At 40.1% G+C, this 23,434-nt stretch overlaps 2 protein-coding genes, 2 long non-coding RNA genes and 1 other non-coding gene across 6 annotated transcripts; 2 read left to right on the top strand and 3 right to left on the bottom strand.

Annotated features, from left to right (window-relative positions):
- Positions 1 to 703: 703 nt before the first annotated feature.
- Positions 704 to 775, bottom strand: trnaa-ugc (transfer RNA alanine (anticodon UGC)). Its single transcript has one exon. It is a non-coding gene; the product is annotated as a tRNA-Ala (tRNA).
- Positions 776 to 4,218: 3,443 nt separating this feature from the next.
- Positions 4,219 to 5,162, top strand: LOC139625551 (uncharacterized). The gene is made up of 3 exons (XR_011691919.1): positions 4,219 to 4,480; positions 4,733 to 4,799; positions 4,949 to 5,162. It is a non-coding gene; the product is annotated as an uncharacterized lncRNA (long non-coding RNA).
- Positions 5,163 to 5,560: 398 nt separating this feature from the next.
- LOC139625550 (uncharacterized) lies at positions 5,561 to 6,450 on the top strand. Its single transcript, XR_011691918.1, has 3 exons — positions 5,561 to 5,701; positions 5,823 to 5,896; positions 6,072 to 6,450. It is a non-coding gene; the product is annotated as an uncharacterized lncRNA (long non-coding RNA).
- A 361-nt stretch (positions 6,451 to 6,811) lies between these two features.
- Positions 6,812 to 11,817, bottom strand: LOC139625549 (zinc finger protein 431-like). 2 transcript variants are annotated; one of them, XM_071485640.1, is made up of 2 exons: positions 10,936 to 11,817; positions 6,812 to 8,853 (listed from the first exon to the last, which is right to left on the bottom strand). In XM_071485640.1, exon 2 carries the CDS (start codon positions 8,782 to 8,784, stop codon positions 7,837 to 7,839), a length of 948 nt encoding a protein of 315 aa, XP_071341741.1. In that variant the 5' UTR covers positions 8,785 to 8,853; positions 10,936 to 11,817; the 3' UTR covers positions 6,812 to 7,836. The 2 variants fall into 2 exon arrangements, with proteins under 2 accessions (XP_071341741.1, XP_071341740.1); XM_071485639.1 differs by having other exon boundaries at positions 11,621 to 11,817.
- A 3,541-nt stretch (positions 11,818 to 15,358) lies between these two features.
- Positions 15,359 to 22,709, bottom strand: aoc1 (amine oxidase copper containing 1). Its single transcript, XM_071485637.1, has 5 exons — positions 22,466 to 22,709; positions 20,363 to 21,901; positions 19,120 to 19,408; positions 17,473 to 17,605; positions 15,359 to 16,613 (listed from the first exon to the last, which is right to left on the bottom strand). The coding sequence occupies exons 2-5, from the start codon at positions 21,897 to 21,899 to the stop codon at positions 16,347 to 16,349; spliced, it is 2,226 nt and encodes a 741-aa protein (XP_071341738.1). The 5' UTR covers positions 21,900 to 21,901; positions 22,466 to 22,709; the 3' UTR covers positions 15,359 to 16,346.
- Positions 22,710 to 23,434: the final 725 nt, after the last annotated feature.

Below are 23,434 nucleotides of genomic sequence, written 5' to 3'. Positions count from 1 at the left end.
GAGGAGCAGTTGTGACCTTGAAATTTTGAAGTAGCAATTAAGCTGTATCATGGTGCATCTTAACTAATACAAAGCCACAGAGGGATTAAGTGAAACACTGTTGAGTGTCACTTTGGGATACATCATGGGGGCTATGAACAAAATGAATTCCATGAGCTCTGTCACTGCTGTATTACTGATTTGGCTGGTTGTGCTCGTCACATCTTACAAGTGGCCGGACTTGCAACTCAACATTAAGCCCACCTTGCAGAAAACAGAGAGGTATATATATCACCATTCAGGTATATATATCATGGGAGAGCGCGAGCTTTACATCTTTGAGATGGGTTCAGCCAGCGAACAGAGGTACAGTTTTCGGTCCATATCGCCCAACATCCATGCTCTTTTTCTTGTCTTTTGTCTGTGTGAAACTTGTATTCCTCAAGTCATCCTTGTTTAGTCCACGAGAGCCTTTGTGTATTGTGTTAACGTTCTCTTTTTCTTTTCCGCAGCTCAAAACCATCCAGTGCCACCAACAGGATGTGAACCTGCACAGGGAGACTGGGATGGATTTTCTGAGCTTCATCACTTTCAACCTAAAGACATTGGAGAACAGTAGATGAACAGTATGTGAAAACTGCCACATGTTGTTGACAGGATTCGAGCCTGCGCGGGGGGACTCCGATGGACTTGCGGAGTTTCATTACTTTCAACCTAAAGACATTGGAGATGCCGGGGATTGAACCCGGGGCCTCATACATGCAAAGCATGCGCTCTACCACTGAGCTACATCCCCTGTGCGAGCTGTGGAGATTGTCTTACGATAGGGGTTCTGAATAGCAGCTAAAATTATAGTTAATCTTGGAGTGCTTGTGTATGCATTGTGGCGCCTACAGACAGAGATTTCAGCCATCATAAGTGTATTGCAAGCCACACTGTGCTCATTGGATCTCCACAACGTGTGTACAACTTCAAGTTGTAGTCATTGGAGACACCGGATTGAACCCATCTCAAAGATGTAAAGCTCAGACTCTTTCATTGTGGACACCCAACTAGAACAGTATGCGAAAACTGCCACATGTTGTTGGCAGGATTCGAGCCTGCGCGGGGGGATTCCGATGGACTTGCGGAGTTTCATTACTTTCTGAGCTTCATTACTTTCAACCTAAAGTCATTGGAGACACCGGATTGAACCCCTCTCAAAGATGCAAAGCTCACGCTCTCCCATTGTGGACACCCAACTAGAACAGTATGCGAAAACTGCCTCATGTTGGTGACTGTAAAAAGAAAGACAAGAAGGAGAGTCATTTTCTCACTTCTTTCTAGAGCTGCTAATCTTAACGTCCACATTGAATGCATTATTGTGCTTTGGTGCATGTTTGAAAAATCAAGGTAGATCTGATGGATAAACATGGATGTGGTATTCTAACTTAGGGTCCTGACGTGACGATGCCACCTGTGTGTTTCAGTTAAACAGGGCTGATCAAATGTTTCCGTCCCAGCTCATAGAGGGACAGATTGCTGAAATGAAATCCAAGAGTTAGCCAGCGAACAGAGGTACGGTTTTTGGTCCATATCGCCCAACGTCCATGCTCTTTTTCTTGTCTTTTGTCTGTGTGAAACTTGTATTTCTCAAGTCATCCTTGTCTAGTCCACGAGAGTCATTGTGTTTTATGTTAACATTCTCTTGTAGAGAACTGTGCCCATTTCTTGTCCGCAGCTCAAAACCATCCAATGTCGCCAGTAGAATATGAACCATCATAGGGAGACGCCGATTTCTGAGTTTCATTAAACACATTAGAGATGCCGAGGATTGAACCCCAGGCATCGTACATGCAAAACATGTGCTCTACCACTGAGTTCCAATGCACGTGCCAGACACTTTTTTACCGTAATCTTATCAAATTTACTGGGAGAAGAGAACTTTTGAAATTCAAAATTTAAAGTAGAAGTTCAATTGAGTCATGTTTTATCTTACTCACTAAATATCTACAGAGTGATTAAGTGAAATCGCTAATTTATTAGAGGGGTTCTGATTCAGGCCTTTTCAACCTGGTCCATCATTGGAAGGAGTATTCAGCAATGGATTTGTGATGGACTTGAAATCTGGTCTTCCCACGCAGGTTCAAATTCTTCACAGCTTGTGAGTGCTAGGGTAATTGAGTTAGGAAAAAAAGGTACCATTTCAGATTAAAAACACATTTAGAATGAAAAAATGTTTTATTTGTCTGGATGTTGCTTTACATTCTAGTGTGGTCATGAAATATCACAGTGTCCAGTTTGATAAACAAGTTGAGGAACAGATAAAGAGGAAGAACAGCATCTCAGAGATCACACCAGCAGAAGCTTTTCTATGTGTGGCCAGAGAGAAGAATAAAGTGTAATGGCTGGGAGTCAAACCCAGGTTAATAGCTTGGACGGGAGCAGTACTATCCACTATACCACCATCACTTGACGTGGGTTTGATGTCAATATAATAATAATGATAGTGTCTGGAATGCAACAGCTGGATCAAAGAAGGGAAATAGAAAATGGAGAAGTTCACAACACAGTTCACATCATCAAATTTATGCCTGGTCTTTCTTCTCACAGGGATTATAATTTAAATATGTTTATATGAAACTTTGGCCATGTTTAATGTGAACAGTCTGGCATTGTAACATTGACCTAAAATAGAGAAAAACATAACATCCTTTATGGAGCAAATACCATACTCAGTAAAGCACTAATAAGGCTATTTTGATAAAGGCTTCAAGTGAAACTTGTCATCAGCAGGATTCGAACCTGCGTGCAGAAACCCCAATGGATTTCTAGTCCATCGCTGCACTCAGCCATGACAACCTGTTCATAGCAATGAGAATGACAGTCATTGGTGTGGACTGTAAAATTAGTGTATTATAATTGTCTACATGTAAGTGGTGGTTAAAGTGAATGAATGTGTGTACTACTACTACTTCTACTACTACTACTACTACCAGTAATAATAATAACAATAATAATAACAGTAATAATAATAATAATTATTATTATTATTGTTATGGCTGTTTATTTATTATTGTTCCATTTTTTATTTAATATATAAAATGTGCAGTCTACAAAATAACAAGAAAAAAAAAAATATACCTCATGATAAAATACCCACCACAAATTCTTATCTTTGTTAGATGAAAAGCCCAAAGATATTCAGTTTACATATTTTACATAAATCAATATTTTGAGAAGCCTAAAGCATCAAATATTCTGCAGAGTAATAGTTATTTAGCCTAATCTGTATATCTACGATTAAGTTAAAGACTAGAACTGTTACAGCTCTAATGAAACCAGGCTTTGATTTAAAGTATTATTATTATCATAATTATTATGAGTGCACTACTACTAGTACTACTACTACTACTTCTACTACCTACTACTACTACTAATAATAATAATAACAATAATCTTATGATTAAATCATATTAAAATCGCACAGTATTTTCTCTGATTTCAGCTGATATTAGGAAGGAGCCACAGGTCGTCATGGTGATGATTAGTGACGTGTTAAGCGGCTCCTATAAAAGCAGATCCCCGAGTTTTCATTTCAGTCTGCACCTGGACGCTGATTGACAGGAGCTGAGCTCTGGAGAAGTGAGATTCTTCACCTGATCTACTGAAAAGTGAAAAGTGAGAAACACATCTGTGATAAAGTGCTAACATGTGGCAGTGAGGACGCAGCTGCTGCAGCGGGAGAACATGGCCTCCTCTGGTTTCCTCCGTGAGAAGCACCTGCTGACTCTCGGCATCCTCCGCCTGCTGGATGACCGCTATGGTAAAACACAGTCGGCCACTGTCGACTGAAGCAGCGTTGCTCTGTATCAGTATCAAATGGACCATATGTGACTGCTTCATAATAAATGAAATAAAAAGATTTATGAGCTTATGCGGGTAATTATATATTTGGTTGGTTGAAAACTTTCCCCAGAACAAACATCAGACCTGCATTAAAGTTGTTGTTTCGGTGTGAAATGAACACAGATGATTGATTTTACACTTGACAGGTGAAACAAGTAGAAATATTCAGGCAGTGACTGAGTTTGGACTCGTTTTTGGAGGAGAACAGGTTTGTCGAGTGTAACATTGACAGTAGAGGACAAAGATGGCGACCGGGCCATTTTTCATAAAATGCTCAAAGCTGTACATGTTGCACGCGCCATGGAGACGACGTCAGGTACTGGAGCGAGCCGCCGTGTGACGTCACCAGCCTGAGCGTCTGGCCGGGCTCGTGAGGCCCCTGGTAGCGTCTTGCACCGGGGCCCATGTGGACAATATTGAGGAGTGAACATTGTATATTTGTATATATGTAAATAGATTGTTCATCATGGCTGTGGTCACAGGTCAGCGTTTTCAGTGCGTCTTGCACTGGTGCTTCTTGCACCTTTCTTTCTTTCTTTCTTGGAGCTGGCCTGTGTCTGACATGGTGAAACTACAGTGGAGCCACGGGAACATCACAAGAGGGAACAGACTGGTGAGTCGTCATTTACACAGAATCTAAAGGTCAGATAGACTGTGTTCATACTACAGTATGAATATATTGTGTAAATAAATGTGTGTAGCCAATGTTTTGTTAAATACACACTAGTTACCTTTGTTAAAAATCCTCTTTGTGAGGCTTGTAGAGTTTTCATTGACAGACTGTGTCGGAGAGAAGTGACGAGTGTTTCTAACATTATGTATGTTTAACATTATGTACAACGTTTTCACTGTTGTCCTCGGGGAGAGAGAAGAGGAGTAAAGAAGAGAAAAGAAAAAAAGAAAAAAGAAGGGGGTTGAATTTCATTCAAAAGGTAAATACACATTTACTTGATGTTATCATCAGAATTCCTATCAGTTATATCAATAATGATCAATACTTTAACCCACTGCTGAAGTTATTAATTTATTTTTGTTATTTATTCATTTCGTTATTCTCTCTTATCTGAAATGTGTCTTTTAGAGAAAGAGAAGAAGAGAATGGAGGAGCTGAGATAAGAGCAGGAGAAGGAGACAGCACTGAGAGCCCTCTCATTTACAAAGATAAGCAATAATACATTTATTATATGGCTTCATTACAATTTCTATTTTGTTTATATCAGTGCTGAAAGTATTACGAAATGATTAACTATTGTCTCCTGTTGTCTGACATTTTCTTCTTAGAGAGAGAAGGAAACAAGTCCAGACCAGGAGGAGAGGAAACAGGAGATGGGCAGAGGAGACAACATGCAATGTGAACCATCTCATCAACAAAGATAAGTTTACATATTTATGTTATTATCAGAATAATAATTATCAGGAGCAGGAGACATCATGCACTGAGAGCCCTCTCATTTATAAAGATAGGTAAAAACAAATTTATTCTGTTACTGTTATTATAATTCTATACTGATCAATTTCTTCACGATTGTTGTAATTATTAACTGTTATTCCCTCTTGTCCTTCATTTGTCTTTTAAAGAGGGGAGAGGAGATGAGACAATGCACTGTTAACCATCCAATTTAAGAGAAGTTTACTTTTATTATTTGTTTTTATCAGAATTTATATTTTGTTTATGTCACTGCCGAAAGTATTACGAAATGATTAACTGTTGTCTCTTCCTGTCTGCCATTTTCTTTTTAGAGACAGAAGGAAACAAGTCCAGACCAGGAGGAAAGAAGTCTAGAACAGGAGGAGAGGCAACAGGAGATGAGCAAAGGAGACAACTGCTCATCAGGTTGTTCAGGTTATTAACTGTTGTTCTCTCTCGTCTGTCTTTTACCTTGTCAAAGTGAGGTTGCGCGGCTCCAGATGTTTCCTCATAAGCAACTGTTTTTTTTCCAACTGATTTGAGACAGAGGAACCAAGATGAGAGGAGACAAGGGAAGAAGAAAGAGGACAGTCTGCACTGTGGAACCATCTTATTTAAAAAGTAAATATACATTTATTTTATGTAATTCATAGAATGATTGCTTCATCTGTTCGTGGGTTTTCTGAAGTCATTTATTATTTTTCTCCCATTGTCTTGAACAAAGGGGAGAGGAGACAGTCTGCAGCGTAAATTCACCAGATTGCTGAGGTTATTAACTGTCTTTATCTATTTCCAGTGAGGATGAGCAGCTCCAGATGTGTCCTTATCTGCAGCAGCAGCAGCATCACAGACAGTTTGCTGTCCTGAAGATCCTCCTGAAAAAAAAAAAAAAAAAAAAAATTCATAATGCAATTATTTTTGCAGATCTTGTGACTGAGATATTTCATTTTCATTGTAAAAAAAATTTAAATGATGATGTAATTATTGTTGAGTCTTGCACCAAACAAGATCAGATAGCTAATGTAGGTAACCCTTTAATTTACAGGCGTTTAATTATGTAGTAATTATGTAGTTATTACATAGTAATGTCTTAGTTTGTCAGTTTTAGTTTATTTATTTAATAGGGACAACGCAATTTAATGTAGTTCCAATACAAAGCATGAAACTGATGGTTTGCATAGAGTTTATAGCTATTACTATTACAACTATTATTACTGCTTTTCAAGTCAGTATATTTCTCTACAAGTGGCATCAATTGTTAAAACTGTTTTGTTTTTTTAAAAAGCAATTAGTCATATATTTTTGTAGAAGCAGTTTGTGTTGTGCAATAAAAGATCCATTGTTATATCTTTAAGTTGACTTAAAAGAATGTTTATTACATTTATTTTAGTGTCGTCATCAGAAAATAACATGTTTGTGAATATCACGTGGTCTGGATATTATGGATAAAATGCTGTTTGGAACCTGCTGTCTCTGATTTGTTGATGAGGAAATTATTGTGATAACATGATGGAAGTAATGAGGGACGACTCAGTAACAACAACTCAGTATCACTTTACTGACCAAAGCTCTACAAACTGTAACAACAAACACAACATGTTGATGGATGGTTCACTTTAGTTTACAGTACAGTTGTGTCTTATCTTAACAGATTATGTTGATACTGTTTCAAGGAAATACCGTACACCTGACATCCAAGGTGAAGGAAATTATCTTGATGCTACTATGTCGTCTTCCATAATGAAATTATCTGTATGTTCACATTACACTTTACAGGCCATGGAAAAGTAATTACAGCAAAATGGATATTAATGCCATACATACTAATTGTAACGTACTACAAAGGCTGCAGGTTGGAGTTCAACCCGCAGCACTTTGTTGCACATCATCCCCTCTATCTCTCCCTAACTTTCCTGTCTCTCTCAGTGTGACTATCAAAATAAAGGCAAAAATGGCCCCCACAAAATGACTTTAAAAAAAACCCCAAAACAAAACAAAAAAAAAAAATAGAAGAACATAGAATCAAGTAGGATCCAGCACACGTGCTGTACAACACCAACATACAAAAACCATTTTAACAAAGAACTCACGCTAGACTTCTTCTGCTTTCCTCTTCTACAGCTGTCGGCTGTGCTTGCTGCAGCAAAGACAATGCACACATGGACAAGAGCATGCCAAGAGTGTGATATTTATTGTTGCACACAGTGCGAGCACACACCTGCAGATGAGTATGCCTGCAGGTCGTCACACATAATATGCTGCAGCCCCCAGATCAGGAGACTTCTGCAGGAAAGCTAAGCTGAGTTGTTAAAAGTCTGCAGCTCATGTGCTGTGAAGCAGGCTGCTGTGTGACTGCTGCTCTGTCTGTGATTACTATGTTACTGTTCGATGCATTTTCAGCTACAGCGAAATAAGCTCTCCATCGACATAGACAGATACCTGACAGTCTCCTGCTGAATTCATGCAGAACTAGGCTGCATTATCACGAAACCAGAACACATGAAATAGAAATTTCTCCCATTTGGTTTCAGATTTTCAAAAGCACACACAAGACAAATGGTTTACACAACAGACATATTTGCTGTAACAGACACACAGCGATGTACCTTCAAGGATGCTGACCACATAAACAGTCTTTTACACTTAGAACACCAGTATGGTTTCTCTCCAGTGTGGCAGCGCAGGTGGTGGTTGTAGCTAGTTAAATGAGTGTACCTCTTTCCACACTCTTTACATTCATATGGTTTCTCACCAGTGTGGATACGCATGTGTTTGCTAAGATCACCGGACTCAATAAATTGTTTTCTACAGTGTTTACAGTGGTACGGCCTCTCTCCAGTGTGGACACGCTGGTGTATCTTGTAGTGATTTGAGCAACTGAAACTCTTCCCACATTGTTCGCACCGGTATGGCTTCTCTCCAGTGTGGATACGCAGGTGTCTCTTGTAGACACTTGAGAAACGGAAACTCTTCCCACATTGTTCGCACCGGTATGGCTTCTCTCCAGTGTGGATACGCAGATGCGTCTTGTAGTCACTTGAGAAACGGAAACTCTTCCCACAAAGTTCACACCAGTGAGGCTTCTCTCCGGTGTGGACACGCAGGTGCATCTTGTAATTGCTTAGGCGACTGAAACATTTGTCACACTGGTCACACTGGTACGGCTTCTCTCCAGTGTGCACGCGCTGGTGTCTCTTGTAATGACATAAGTAACTGAAATGCTTTTCACATTGGTCACACTGGTATGGTTTCTCTCCAGCGGGGACACTCAGCTGTGTCTTGTGGACATCTGAGTCACTTACAAACTGGTCAGACTGGCATGGTCTAGAATGACTCCGCAGCCGTTTCCTGTATGAACTCTGGTTGCTGACCTGTTTCCCACGCTGCTTGGAGCTGTGTGGTGCTTCTTCAGCGTGGGTTTGCAGGTGTAGCTTGTAAGCACTTTGCCTGCTGAAACTGCTGCCACATTGTTCACATAGGTAGTTTCTCTGCAGTGGGACTGAGTCCATTTCTTCTTAGACGACCAAACCAAATGAAAGATTTCACACACTGATCCTGTCTGCATCTGTTTGTTTTACCTGAGAAAAACATAAAGTCAGAGCGATCAAGGTCAGAGTGAAAGACTTGATTAAGGGCTGCTAACCATTATGTAGCCATATTATGGAACAACAACACAACTGGAACATCCTTACCTCCTGAACAACGTATGAAATATTCTCAAATAGTAGCAGGGGTTATTGCACATGGCTCCTGATCTGCTTCTATTTCTATTTGCTGCTGTTGTTGTTTGCTATCATAAACCCAACACCTCCTTGTTTACCTGTTGTCTTTACAAATTATAATGTAAGTGTAATGTACATTCTGTAGCACTTGTCATCTTTCAAGATGGATAATTTTGACAAGACTGAGGAGTTCATATTATCTCCTTCAGGATGTAAAAAGAAGAGGAAGGCTGAAACTTATTCATGGTGTGTGGTGAAAAAAAGCATGTTACAGCAGTGATATAAATGTTACCTCTATGATTTGTAAACACAACTCTTGTGCTTTATTGCACAATGAATAAAGTAATACAGGATGCCTCTCTGTTGTCTTACATGGTTATCATCAAAGTTAAATGGTGAAGACCAGAAGTACATAATCCACCAAAATACAAAACAAGGTAAAAATGTAAAAAAACAAAAAACAAAACTGATTAATGTCTAGCACCAAACATCATATATAAATTCATCATTACAAGTTTGTTTTCTGTATGAGAATTTAAAATGAACAATCACAGCGAAAGCTAGAGGCAACTAGTTGTCTCAACTTTGCTGCCACACTGCCCTCGACATGACCCCCAGTGCAATGCCTTAGGTCAGCATCTTCTTTTCAGTTTCCATTGTCACCACCAAACCTCCTTTTACCCTACTCAGAGTGAAACATCTAACTGGTATTGTCAGATTTACACACTTTAGGGTTGGTTTTGGAAAAGCAGTTTTAGTCTGGAACAAAGAGATGCACTTTCAGTCACACAACTCTTCTTGCAGGTGTTTCACTTATGATGAAAAGGAAAGGTGCGGTCTGTTGAGCTCTCATTACATTATTAATGTGACAAAACTCATTTTTCATTTCACAGTTAACACTGCCACACATAAATCATGGAACTATTATTATATCTAGCTTTAGGGCTAGCTTTAGATGCTGTATTACATTACACCTGTGTTGTCTAGCAACAGCGCGAATCACGTGACTATTTTGGTCCAATCATGATCATGGTCACACCTGCTACACCTGTTCCCACACAGCTGACCTCAGTGACCTAATGAAAGGGGCCTTTCATTAGGTCACTGAGGTCAGCTGTGTGGGAACATGGCTACATAGTTGTGTATAAATTGAGTAGACAGAAAAAGGCGAGGCTTTGTTAGTGATGGGATGATGATACCTCAAGGAGTGTATTGACACACTACACAAACTGTGTCGGCACTGTGTTGGTCACTCAATAGTGACCCCTGCAGTAGTAATACAATCACTGCAGGTAAACAAAATGAAAATAAGATGGAAAAGCTTACATGCTGCAAACCCAACATCAGCCTGTGAAATATTTAATCGCCAGTCCTTTACTTCAAATATGATCTCATCATTGTATAATTTCATTTGCTCAATTTGTTTGCTGAGTTAAGTTGCTCATGAGAAGAGTTTAAAATTTGCTTAAAACCTTGTTTGTGTAAATGCTAAAATGAGTTGGTGTGTAAAATATAGCAAATTTGTCTGTAATAAAATTCAAAGTTAAATTTTTTAACTTACTGTATTTTCCGCACTATAGGGCGCTCCGGATTATAAGGCGCACTGTCGTTTTCTGAGAAAATTAAAGGCTTTTAAGTGCGCCTTATAGTCCGGAAAATACGGTATGTGTGGAATTTTGTTAACTTAAGTGTTAAACCATACGAAATAAAAGACTAAAAATTGATTCATTTATGCATTTTTATTGAGGAACAAATGTTTTTGAAGTGTCTTTGCTCCAAGGCGATTTGCCAATTCTTCATTGCCATGCCGAGCTGTATAATGGCTCAGCATTGATGAATGCTCTTATTGATGTAAGATAGCTCTGTGGGGCAGAGCCGACACTTCACCTACAATAACATAAAAAGTTAATTTATCTGAAAACTATTCAAACCTCTTACCAGAAAAGAGTACAAACATATTTAATTAAAAAAACTAACAGTAAACAATGCCCAAAGGAGAAAAAGATTATTTGGCGTCAAAAGATCAAAATTATTCCAGACTGGGGAAAACTTCTTGGAAGGATCCGTGAAGTCAGTGGAACAAGGTGAGGGCAAGCAAAAAGCAAAAATCCAAAATCCAACAGCAAAACCCCATCCAACAAATCCGCAACATGTCGAGACAGTTTGTTTCCTTATAAACACAATTTGGCGCGGCACATCCAAACGACACACTTCCTGTATCGGTCACATGATTTTTTTCTTAAAGCGATACACGCACCAATACGGGGTTTCACTCCTGTGTGCTCGGCACAGTGCTGACACCATGGATGGTCTTATAATACATCCATGGCTGACACGCACCAGTGCTGTTCGTCCATCACTGGGCTTTGTCACTGTCCGACTTTCAAGTCAGTACATATCAGTGTAAACACGATTTGTGTCGAACTCGCAAAAACACCTGTATAAATTTGTAGTTTTGGGACCAGCAACAAGAAGCAGCCTGCTTTAACACAAGCTAACACAAAACGGAGGGAAACGACTACATTTCTACAAGTGGACTGAAACGCGTTAAAGCCGGTGTGCCATGTGCTGACTGACTGTAGTGCTAACAAACAGGTGGAAACAGAGCAGCGGGTACTTTCACCTTCTTTTACTCTTCTCTCTCCCGAGGACGAGGGTCACAGTCAGTGGGGAAGGAGCGGCTGGAAAACCGTGAAGCGGCGCCACAAACCCCCGGGATGACTCCTTCTGTTACCAGAATTTGATCGGTTTTGGTCCAATAACATTGAGAAAGTTAAGAGTCATATGGTTGAATAACTTCGTCCCACTCATGTGTGCGGAACTCAACGGCTGGGCTTGATCAGCGGAAGTTTAAAACGCGCATGCTCTGAACCAGCTCGACCGGAGAAGACGTGGATGTGGTACACACCTTGTCAGCAACCTTCATAGGACTGAAAAAATCCAAGCAGAAGAAAGCAGTTCAGTACCTTTGTCACTGAGTAGGCACCAAAAATTAAACCATCACATGCAAAGCTCAATTAATCAATTTAAATAATTAAAGGAAAAGGGAGGTGGGGAACTGAAGGAGATGATGTTCCTGCACCAACATTAAGAGACTAGTTGGAACTGCTTTCAAAACTGGTAAATTGTTTTTATTTCAGTTCTGATTATATTTCGAGCAGATCTTTTAACAGAGGGAACAATGTATCATCTAAAGCAGGGGTGTCAAACTGATCCAGAAAGGGGCCGTGTGGCTGCAGGTTTTCACCCCAACCATGCAGCAGCACACCTGACTTGGCTCAATCAACTCAACTCAGCTGAGCTGAACTGAGCCACACCCTTTAATCAAGGGTGGGCGTGGCTGCAAGTTTTGGACTGTGTGAAGACAGTTCAGTTGAGTTGATTGAATGAGCCAAGTCAGGTGTGCTGCTGCATGGTTGGGGTGAAAACCTGCAGCCACACGGCCCCTTTCTGGATCAGTTTGACACCCCTGATCTAAAGTGTGCATAACAGATTAGATATTCTTCTCCATCCACCCCTCATCATGATACAGTGATTTATTCCCATGTACATGACACCTGCTGTTGTTCCAGATAGGTGTCACATTTGAGGTAAAGTTAAGATTAAAAAGTAATTACCAATATAAAAGTACCTCCTAATGACAAGGTGAGTTTGAGTGGGAGTCTTGAAATAATTGTCAAAACAAATCAATCAGTACCACCCAGTTTCCTCAATAAAAACTGCTGTTATTGCAGAGAATTGTTTTCAGCCAATGATTCTTTATCACACCATCCAGACATTCAAAATTATAGTATTAAGACCTTATTCATAGTTTTTTACCAATATACCCTTTTTTTTTTAAATAGTGGGATTTCTTTTTTCCATATAAATTTATAATTGATAAGGGGGGGTAGGAGCTTAAAGTTAAAAATATGCAACCAAATAGGATCAAATCCCTTTAATACCACACTAAGTTTGTTTAGAATATTTTAGCTTTCCATTTAGATTTCCATTTCAGTTAACAACATATAACATAAGATAATAAAAGCATTTTGTTTTAGTTTGGGGAACCTGCATTTTGTAGCTTTAAAGTGTTGAGCACCAGTTTCTTGGAAATCAGTGTTCCCTCATTAATATACAAATCTATGAAGAAAGTTGCCATAAGATCATCTACACGTTATGGAGTACCTGTGGCATAGGTGAGAAGTTTCTACGATATATTTTATTTTGAGTTATCATGTTGACAAGAATGTGTCCATAGAGTCACAGGCCTCAGCTTGACCACCTAATGTCCTGCACCCCTTGTACCGTGGTGGTGGGACATAAAAAGGCACTATGTGGAAACAGATGAGACGAGGCCTTGGAGCCAGCGTCTTGGAGGACGGAGGAGGAGGAAGGTGCCCCAGCACTCTTCATCAAAGATGTGTTTCCTGCGCATGGATATGCTGGCCTTTCTGTCGAGTGGGAAGTGAGGAGGGGGCAACTAAACTCTGTAAGTAGCCAGTTTTCCACTCATCACATGGGGGGGTCGGATGGAAAATGACAAACCAAAACCAAATCTGTGAGCTAAAGGTTTGTCACTATGACTGACTATTTTCTCAGTGCACAGTCATTTGATCTGTTGTTAATATAAGGATATTGATGGGTGCATTACACTGACACAACAGGAAGAGTTATATTTTCTTAATCATCATTTTTAATGACAATGTGAAAACAATTTGTGATTTGGACGACTGGAAATAAGGGTCAAGCTTGCTTCAGCTGCCACACATGTGGTCTAATTATATCCTCCCTCAGTACAAATGTGTTTACTGTTACATCGTTCTGTTACACACTGCTGGAAAAACGCTGCTGTTTTTCTGATTCATGTTCATAGGATAATTGTAGCTGGGTCTTACAGGATATCAAACAGGATCTAGATCATTCAAACGTGTGACATTTCCATACTCAAGTCTCACTGAGGGGTTTCACATAAAGGCTAAAATGAATGAACGTTAATCATCGATTGATAATAACAGATGGATAATTAGAGCAAAGTCACAACTGGAGATAGATGAGACAAGATAAACTAAGACAGTAAGGAGGGAAGGAAGGAAGGATGCTATTTCACAAGCCAGGATGTGAGTGTAAGGGAACTGTCCTTTTTGTTTTTTTTGTGATCAATTTTTTATTTCTTTTATTGTATCCTAAAAACATACGCAGTATTGGTGCAACAAAGAAGTGTGGTATATCTAGCACGTGGCATATATATTGTATGACCTTGCATCAGACAGTGGACCCCCCCCCCCCCCCCCCCCTCCACACACACACACACACACACACACACACACACACACTCTGTTTCAGCTTCAGTTTGTCTTCATGCACAAGTACACTTAACTCTGATGAGATTATAGGGGCTATTTTCTCAGACTGAAGACGACAGACAGTCCATCTATCCAAGTTATTTTTACTTGGAAATTAAGATGTTTTACTTGACAAATTTAAATTTGTCCACGCAGATGTCCATGGTCCAACAAGTCTCTGACATGTGTTGATGATCATGAAAAAGACAAATATAAGCATCATTGTTGTTATGCGCACAAAATTGAGTAATAGTTGAAGAAAAATGATAAAATATTTCACAGCACATTTGTGGCATGACCTGATAATCTGAACAGAACAAACAATTATTTAAGCAGCCACTAGGTGGCAACAACTCACCATCTAAATTATCAAGTTTTTTATTCAGGCCCAATAATCTGATCTTTTTGGAGGAAAAACTTATTTATTTATTCTTCTTAATATTTGCTGTAGTTATGTTGAAATATCAACAGTATTATGCTGGTACTCTAATTTGTGTTTTGTAAATCATGTGCAGAAATATTTTGTATGTTGTGTTATTTCATAAAACAACTTTTAATGGCTTCATACAAATGTAAACCATTGTTTCAGTATTAAGTCTTATACAAATACGTATATGTTCACTGATTTCAAAATGCACAAAAGATTTTAAGACATGATTTAAGGGAATGACAGCACAAATTTCACACTGTTTAGATGTATTTTGTAATGTAAAACTGTCGAATGAATAAAGTGTGTTATGTTCAGTCGTGTCCGATAGCTGCATCGTCAACATCATTGCTATGGGAATAGCTATAGGAATGCTTGTTAGCCATTTCACATTGTCTTTCTGTCCCCTCCTCTAACGTCCATTCACTAATGCGTGCACAGCTCTCATACTATCCTTCTTTTATAATGTGCACTGTAAAACATTGGCACACACCTATAAAAAGGATTCTTAGACTGTGACGACAGTTGTTGGCTGGATTCTTTTTCCCCACCTCAAAAACACGTATTTACCCTTCACACAAAACGCCTTTCCAACTACAAAGTCCACCTATCTCTTTGGGAGTTATATTTAATTTGCTGGCAAACATAGAGCTGTGTTTATTGATTATTGATTATACAGAAAAGTTTCAGTCATCAAATAAAAAACGTACATTATCAAAACCATTTGGCACTTTATAAAATGCTTTAGCGTGAGCGACATGGCTGTGTTAGGAATGTGTGCATAAAGGACAAAGCAGTTACATGTGCTGTTCTGTACATTCTGTCACACTGTATGTAAAGATAGGTTTCCAGGGGCGACAGCACCGCCAGGTATCCTGGTCTGTTTGCAGGGAAGGATCCGGAATCAGGCTGTTTGCTTTGTAAGGCCTGTTGTCTGCCCAGCAAAAACATTCTCTCTGGGGAGGCTGGCAGAGCATGCTGAGGCAGAGCAGTTTACATGCAGGCGGGCGGATACAGAGCATCCTGCATCCTGGATGCTTGCTGCTGCTAAACCTCAGCCACGGAGACCCAACGTGGGATTACTGGAGCTCTTAAGGCCCCCCCATGCCCTGCACCACCTCCTCTTCCCCCTGAGAGGTTACATGTGTGGTTTGCTTTGGTGTGGTACATTCACTTTAACATTAAGATTAACTTTACATGTGTGTGATTTGGGTTTTAAGTCCATGATTTTCTTAATTTGATGCAGCAGGATTGGAGAGAGACAGGGAATAGGTCGGAACATGCACGAGAAATGGGTGATTTAGGATGTTAATGCAGCTAAATAATTTTATTTACAAAATCTTTCAGTTATATTATGACGAGCAGAATTTATAAAAGACATGCACACAATACCACCCTTTTCTCCCTTTTTATAATCATGTTTCTTAATTTTTTTTACATGGATTTTGTTTCTCGTAATGTCACATTCTTATACATTACTCAGAGTAAGTCTGACTTTATGTGCTTTAAGTGATTATTAATCTGATATCCTCATTGTACAATTTACTTAAATGGGGAAAAACTTATATTTATGCTAAAACAGTTTTTCAAAAACACCTCTAGACTCCTCCGTAAGTGCCATTGTAAAAGAACGGCTTGTTCGTCACACAGTGACCTACGACCTCAGGTGTCCATCTCTGGACGTTCGGTTTGCTCTGGCCTGGCCGGACAATGACGGTGCTTCTGGATGCCAGCGAAGGGTCTTCGTCAAAGAAATTGAAGGGTCGGAGGAAGAAGCCTACTGCGTTGCCAGGTGTCGCGGTGTTGGGGATGTCCTCTGAGTGAGGCACATGCAGGAAGCCTACTGTCACCCAGGCAACCAGGTCCTGCACACGGGAGAGCAAACATTACATTAGAATTTTTAGAACAGGAAACAGAACAAGTGGTTTTATCCATTTAGAAGTGTAAACAGAGGAAAATGTCAGCATTTCTCAGCTGCCATGAATAGATTCTTTTAGGAAGAGCAAACTGGAGGAAGAGAGAAGCGCAAACAATGACGTAATATCTCAGAAAAACACCCCCCTGCCCCCCACCCATGAAATGTAAACCACATTTCCAAGAATCCATTTGAAACATCACAAACAATGCCCTCTGCTAATGAATAATGACTGTGGGACTGCGCATGACTGTGGGGCTTTAATAGTCACTAAGACAGACAATCTCAAACCCCCCCCCAAAAAAGGTAATTGCAGTGTTACCACAGTTGAGGATCATGAGATGATGCTGTATTGGTCTAGTAAGGTTCAGCCAGTATTCACAAGCCAACCAAATACAGAAACGTGCTGCAAGTAGCACAGACGAGAATATAATTTTTTCCAGAAGGCACAAAAGCTGGAATCTGATGGAAACACACCTGCATGAATGTATTATAATAAATCTAACCTAATACATACAATCCATGTGCAGTTATTGTCCAATGCTTTTAACTTAAAAAGTCATAAAAGCATTGGACAAGTGTTCCAGCCAGGTTCTTCACTTTTTTGTGTCCCCTGGAAACACTTCAGTTGTCATCTGTGTCTGTATTTGGTTGTGTTGTAAGTATTTGCAACGCATGTTTTGTCAAATTAACGAAGTTGCTTTCTGAATTTGCTTGTGTTTTGTCTGTAAGCATGTTTTCTTAAATTGCAGAACACTAATCCCTCAGGGCCGGCGTAGATATTACTATGTCAATGTTCACTACTCTACCTGGTTGACTATGTCTTCATCGTTGCGGATGTAGTCCTCAAAGGACACAACAGGTTCCCAAGGGTCATTCTGGGTGTAAATGCTGCTGCTGGTGGCTTCACTATCTTTATGACGAGTCACAGCCAGAGGATACCTGCAGAGAAACCGTTCAGAAACAGCTGAGAGACAAAGAATTCAGAGTAACAACACTTCAGCCAGTCTGTCAATTAGTCATTTCAAACAGATTTGTTCTTCTTGTCCTGTCAGCTTATTTTACCATTTAATGGTGTGATCTTGCAGAAACAGTAGCAGTTTTCCTGATGCAACTTTGAGTGAGTAGTCATTTCTGGATGGTGGCACATTTAAATCTGTTGATATGTGAGAGGTTATTTTCTACCAATTCATACCAGGTCTGCACTGGTTCATACTTGACTCAGCTGTTGCTGATACCATCTCTCCAATATACTTGACACTTCCTGCACATGTCGAACTCCTGCCTGTATTATGATGAGTATGGTTGTTAGCCTTTTAGCCTGTGGATACTATTCCTGCTGTTGAAGTGTTTGTCAAGACTCACTGCTGCAGCCTGGTTGGTTACTTGTAGTGCCTGTTAGTCCTAATAATTAGTTTTTCATAACTTATTAGATGTGTGCAGCCTACAGCTTAATAGTTTGGGAAGATAATCAAAGACAATGGCTTTAGTACCACTAGATATTTGCACATATTTGTGTGCCGTGGGCTGAGTATGTCTTGTGTTTATCCTTTTTACTCAGAACCTTTGTTTACACCTTATTGGTCGGATACAAAGATATGACCGTACTTTCGGCCAGCACATCTGGACAGTGGTTATACCTAGGCTGTAGTGCCCAAAACAAAAGTTATGGTGGGTGTGGTGATTTTTTACTTCGGTAGGGCTACAGGCACTGAGGGCGTCTGCTGTTGAGCAGTGTTGTAATTAAATTGTCTAATTGTGTTGTTTAATTGTTAAAATGTTTGATTTAAATTCAACATAAATGCTGAATGTAGATTCTTAACTGTTTTTCTTGACCTGGCTGTCATATTCTGCTTTTCTGCTTTATAATTAAAGATCCACTTCCTCTGCAAATATAAACAGTGGCAAAAACCTACAGTTCATCTTACCACACCACTGTTTCACTGACAACTCCATTTTTGTCAGGTTGTCACCATCTGCTGGATTGGACCAGTGGAGCTGACTATGGCTAATGTGGTATTGCGGTATGTGCTTCCGTACATTTAAGTTACACACTCTACAAACGCCCCACTTGGACAGCCTAATGGTGACTGTTTATTGCACTTATATTGACTCTCAAGGCAACTCTACTTTGACCTGATTTCTGACAAACTCCTAATCCAGGGATTAAGATCTTTAACCGCAATGATCCTCTGTAGAGTCAATCATTAAAGACCAATTATGTTATGTGTGCAAGCTTTACTCAAATGCACAGAAACTACAGACTATTTTAGTCTCCCAGTGTGTCCAAAAGATACCAAATATTACTGGATTTGTGGAAAATATGTCTAAAATGAAGATAAAGAAAAGACATTTGGAGAGGTAGCAACCTTTAAAAAAACACATAGTATTTCAATGTTTTACCCAAGCTAGACTTACATCATATATTTTTTTCTAGTGGGAAAATATTTCATTACCTTGACCAACTGATGCCATTTTCTTCTCTCCAGCCTCTTGGAAGGACACTGTGGGCATGTGAGTTAAACTGAATTCGGTAACCTTTCTTGTGCCCCCATTTATTTTTCTCATTGGGGTTGTAAAAATGCACATAGCGGGGGAACTTTTTGCCAAAGCGGAAAGCAGCAGATCGCTCGGTCTTGTGCTCTGTCCTGTGGAGTTTGGACTGGACGACGAAATTCCCTGGGCTCCAGGGATTTGTGAAGTTGACAAATTTCAGATCTATCGTCTCAAAGCTGTTCTCTCGACCTGTGTCACAGTGAAAGCAAAGATGTTGGATGTCAAGGTGTAAGCAGTCTATTGAGATAATTTATTTTACATTTATTTTTGTGTCAGAACTCACCATTCCTAATTCTTTCAGCAAGGTTAGCTTAAATACACTTTAACAGCAGCAGAATGACAGGAGGGTTTTACAAGATTAAGTTGTTGAGTTAAGCATAGCTTTGAGAACAGTTGCACACGCTTGTTAGGTGCCTGTCTTTATGACAGGGGTGAAGTCCAGAAAGACATTTTATCTGGACTGGCATAAATAAAAAAACTTGGTGAAAGATAAGTTCCTGTGTGCCCTCATTTCACTGTCTTCACAGCTTCAAAATACACACTATTACCACAATGTATTGAGATTGGTGTAAAGAGTTTTCCCAACCCCATCCTCAAACAAAAATGTCAATATTAGAGAGGTTAATGTTAACATTTTTTTTACTAACCAGTGGCAACAGTTAATATTTTCTCACTTTCTATAGTGTCTGTGCATGGCAACGGCAGTATGGGAGAGGATTATGGTCATGGCCAATAAATATCACCCACTGGAGCTTAAGATGGGGTTTATCAGAAACACACACCATCAGGCTCCCTTGTTCCCTCAAGGACAGAGGGCAAGGAGAAGGAACAAAAACACATCAGGGAAGCGCTTAAAATACGGTTACCGAAACTGGGCCTTTGTCAAAACCACAAAAAGATATAGAACATATTGAGAAGAAAACAAAAATAAACAAAACATTGTCACTTCTGACATTGTGTCTAAAAAAAAAACAGGGTCTTTAACAAATACCAAATCCCTGTGCACTTCAAGTTCAGTAATATTCTGAGGCAGAAGCTTGTCCACCCCAAGGATAAAACACCCAGGCATAAGCAGAGCAATGTAATGTAATTCTTTAAAAAAAGACATAAAAACAACTAGGTGACTACTACTGGAGTACTCACCAGCAATATCCAGGTCCACTTTGTAATGGATTAGGTGTGTGTGCAGGTTACCCAGCACATAATTGTACACCTTGGTACCATAGTTAAGTCCGTTAGGTGTAAAGAAAGTTGCATGGATGTATCCAGTGGCGCTGACCTTTACCTCCATCACCCCATTCTGGTAGAAGAGGAAGTCCCAGATGTAATCATAGTTGTAAACTGTTGAGGTTGTCCGCAACACCAGCATAGTGTTTTCTAGCCCCCCGTAGAAGTTGTATCCCCCCTGGAAGTTAGAGTTGAAATGCCTTCTCAGAGGCATAGCGGTGGTCATCTCAAAAATACAGAGGGCATTTTTGTGGTGTATGGGTTTGTCTGTGTCAAAGTAGTGGTAAAGGTCAATAAAGGTGGCAATTTCTGGGCAGTCGATGCCGGGTGCAAGCTCATATGTTGAGGTGCCCATTGCCCAGCCAGCATCAATATACTTTGTTTGCATGGCAGCAGGAGTATCACCAGCATAGAAGGCAATGGCTTCTTGGAGGCTGACCTCATAGGCAATCCTTTCTCCATTGAAACGGAGGTCAAAGACTTGAAGCCCAGCTGATGAGCGTACTCGGTAGGCGAAAGACCATCCAGCATATTCGACAAAGTTGCGGTCAATGTGGTAGCGTGGCCCCTGGGGTTCCACAAGCTTCGGTCCATGGATGTTAGTGCGAGTGTTACTGTGGCCCCGGGGGATGTAGGTGGAGTAGAGATCATTGTCATCATGGTCAGGCAGTTTGACCTTCTCCACACCTCCGGATTCGTATTTTTCCACCAGTTCCTCAACACTGTCGAAGTACATGCTGTTGTACCAGACCTTTTCAACAGTCCACTTTTCTGGGTCTAGGTCCCGATGGTTGACCAGTACCTCAAACCCAACTGGGTGGATGAAATATCCCTCCACAGACTTCTGCAACATGATCCAAGTTCTCCTCTCACCTGGATCCAGCCCACGAGGGGCTATGTCAGAGAACGTCAGGCAGCGGTCAGAGCAGTTAGTGAAGGAAAACCCTCCTGTGGTCTCAAACAGAAGCTTGTGGGCTTTAGTTGTGATCTTCTCGAGGATGTCATTGATATGGTCATACTCTGCAGCAGTAATAGGCCTTGACTCAAATCGGATAGGCCTACTGCCCTTGAAGGTTTTGACTACATGAGAATTTGGGGAGGGCAGGGGACTGACAATGTACTCAGTGATGTTGGGTTTGGTCTGGTTCCCAAACTGGATGATCACACGGGCTTGACGTGAAGGTTTGGCTTGTCCACGGTCCAGAGCTCTCAGGGCTTCATGTTTCCTTGGCAAATGGAGTTCCATCAGGAGGATGCTGTTCTTCTGCAGAGCCTTGCTGCGAGCATCAGTAAGCTCCAGTTCTGGGATACCATGCAGGTAGGCCCGGACAGCTTTCATCTCATAAACTGTGAGGTCGGCAAACATGGGAGCACCATGATGAGCCCACTCTCTTGTCCTGGAAGTACTAGAACTAGCCAAACAGACCAACTGCAGCAGACAGAAAAGCCTCATTGCTGCAATAGAATGATAAGATAATGAGATAAGAATATCCAGCATGAATGCAAGTAAGTTAAGGAGAAAAAGGAGAGATAATGTTGAATTCAACAGTTTGAAGTAAGGAGTTTCAGAATTCAGACTCTCCAATTTTTTTTTTTACAGTCTTTCATTAATTTTATTTCTTAGAGTGACCTCATTATAATTCAAAAACTACAGCACTATCTCTCCTGCAGATCTCCAAGGCTCACCTTCTTCCTCCTCTTCTTTGTCACAGTAGGATACTTTACTACTTCTCCACGGGAGCACAAATGGTATGTATCAGCCACCGCTACAACAAATATTTGTTTACTTTCCTGTATTATTTATCCTGCACACCTACACACCGCACTTCATTCTTGTGTCAATTTTAAAATTCCCATTAAGTTCTCAATTTTGATTTCATAACATTACATATTACATAATAGCATTTACGTAAGAATGTTATGAGATATGATATACTGACATTGTAAAAGTTCACTGCTGCCATCAGAAACACCTGCAGGTCTGTATTAGGAACAAAGAAATAGACCAAACTACTGTACCTGTAGTCGTCCTCTTGCTTCAGGTGCTTTGTAAATCAAGGTTGATCAGTCCAGTCCTCCTGCTTCAGCTATTGCGGAAAACAATGCACTGTTCATTGCTCTGCTGAGTGTATTTAACCTCCTACTTTGCAGTGACGAAGGCTGATTGGCCAACAGTGTGTTGTAAATATGATGAAATAACAGGTGCTGCTTTTAGATAATTGATCCTGCTTAAGGCAAGGTGAATCTATTTGTAAAGCTCCTTTAAAGAAAAGGCATTGAAAGTACTTTAACTCAGATGTAAAAGGCATTATGAATGAAAATGTCAATATAAACAAGGTAAACAGAGTTTTAAAAGCACTGAGAGTTAGAGCAGATGTCATGTTTTTTGGAAGTGGTGCATCTTTATGTTTAGTTTTAACTCTGAGAGGTCTGGATTACTCTTAATGTAGTAGCACATCAGGAATTCTCCTTTTAAGGTTAGATATTGAAACTTTTAATATTTCTTTTTTTGGCACCATCTTATCATTGTTTAGTTGGAAGAAAATTTTGTGTGCTGTCTGCTTAATCACGGTGAGATATTTAGTTATTTTCCATAATGTAGATGTTGTAAAGAAGAAGCCAGAGACTGGAGCCTTTGCTCTAGAATCTAAAACTTGCTTCTTGTTAAATCATTTCATGTCTAACCTCACTTTTTACTCCCCTCATCCAATTTTCCATGAATGGTAAGAACCAACACAGTAACTCTTGGTGACTCAAGGGCAGCTGAACTAGGTTGCTGATATTAGAAAACAAAAAAACACAATGGCTCCAAGGCTGCAATTAAAAGTTAGCTTTGGCATACATGGAGGAAAAATAAAGAAATAAATTATGACACAGGTTTGCTCATTCAAAGCAACAATCTTGACAATGGTAGCTTCTCCTCCCTCTCCTCTCAGCTCAAGCTAAAGTGTATTGTGGTGACAGCTGTGTTTGGGCCTTGCTCCGGGG

Source organism: Trachinotus anak, unplaced genomic scaffold, assembly GCF_046630095.1.
Source record: "Trachinotus anak isolate AG129_WGS33_773 ecotype Australia unplaced genomic scaffold, CSIRO_AGI_Tana_v1 ptg000009l, whole genome shotgun sequence".
Lineage (NCBI taxonomy): Eukaryota > Metazoa > Chordata > Actinopteri > Carangiformes > Carangidae > Trachinotus > Trachinotus anak.
This window is presented reverse-complemented; position numbering and strand designations above follow the sequence as displayed.

Excerpts from the sequence above, each read along its gene's own strand:
- LOC139625549 (XM_071485640.1), bottom strand. The coding sequence starts at position 8,784 with ATGGACTCAGTCCCACTGCAGAGAAACTACCTATGTGAACAATGTGGC.
- aoc1 (XM_071485637.1), bottom strand. The coding sequence starts at position 21,899 with ATGAGGCTTTTCTGTCTGCTGCAGTTGGTCTGTTTGGCTAGTTCTAGT. Across the intron at positions 19,409-20,362 it reads AGTGGACCTGGATATTGCTG|GTCGAGAGAACAGCTTTGAG; the intron begins GTGAGTACTCCA and ends ACTGTGACACAG. Across the intron at positions 16,614-17,472 it reads ATGAAGACATAGTCAACCAG|GACCTGGTTGCCTGGGTGAC; the intron begins GTAGAGTAGTGA and ends TCCCGTGTGCAG.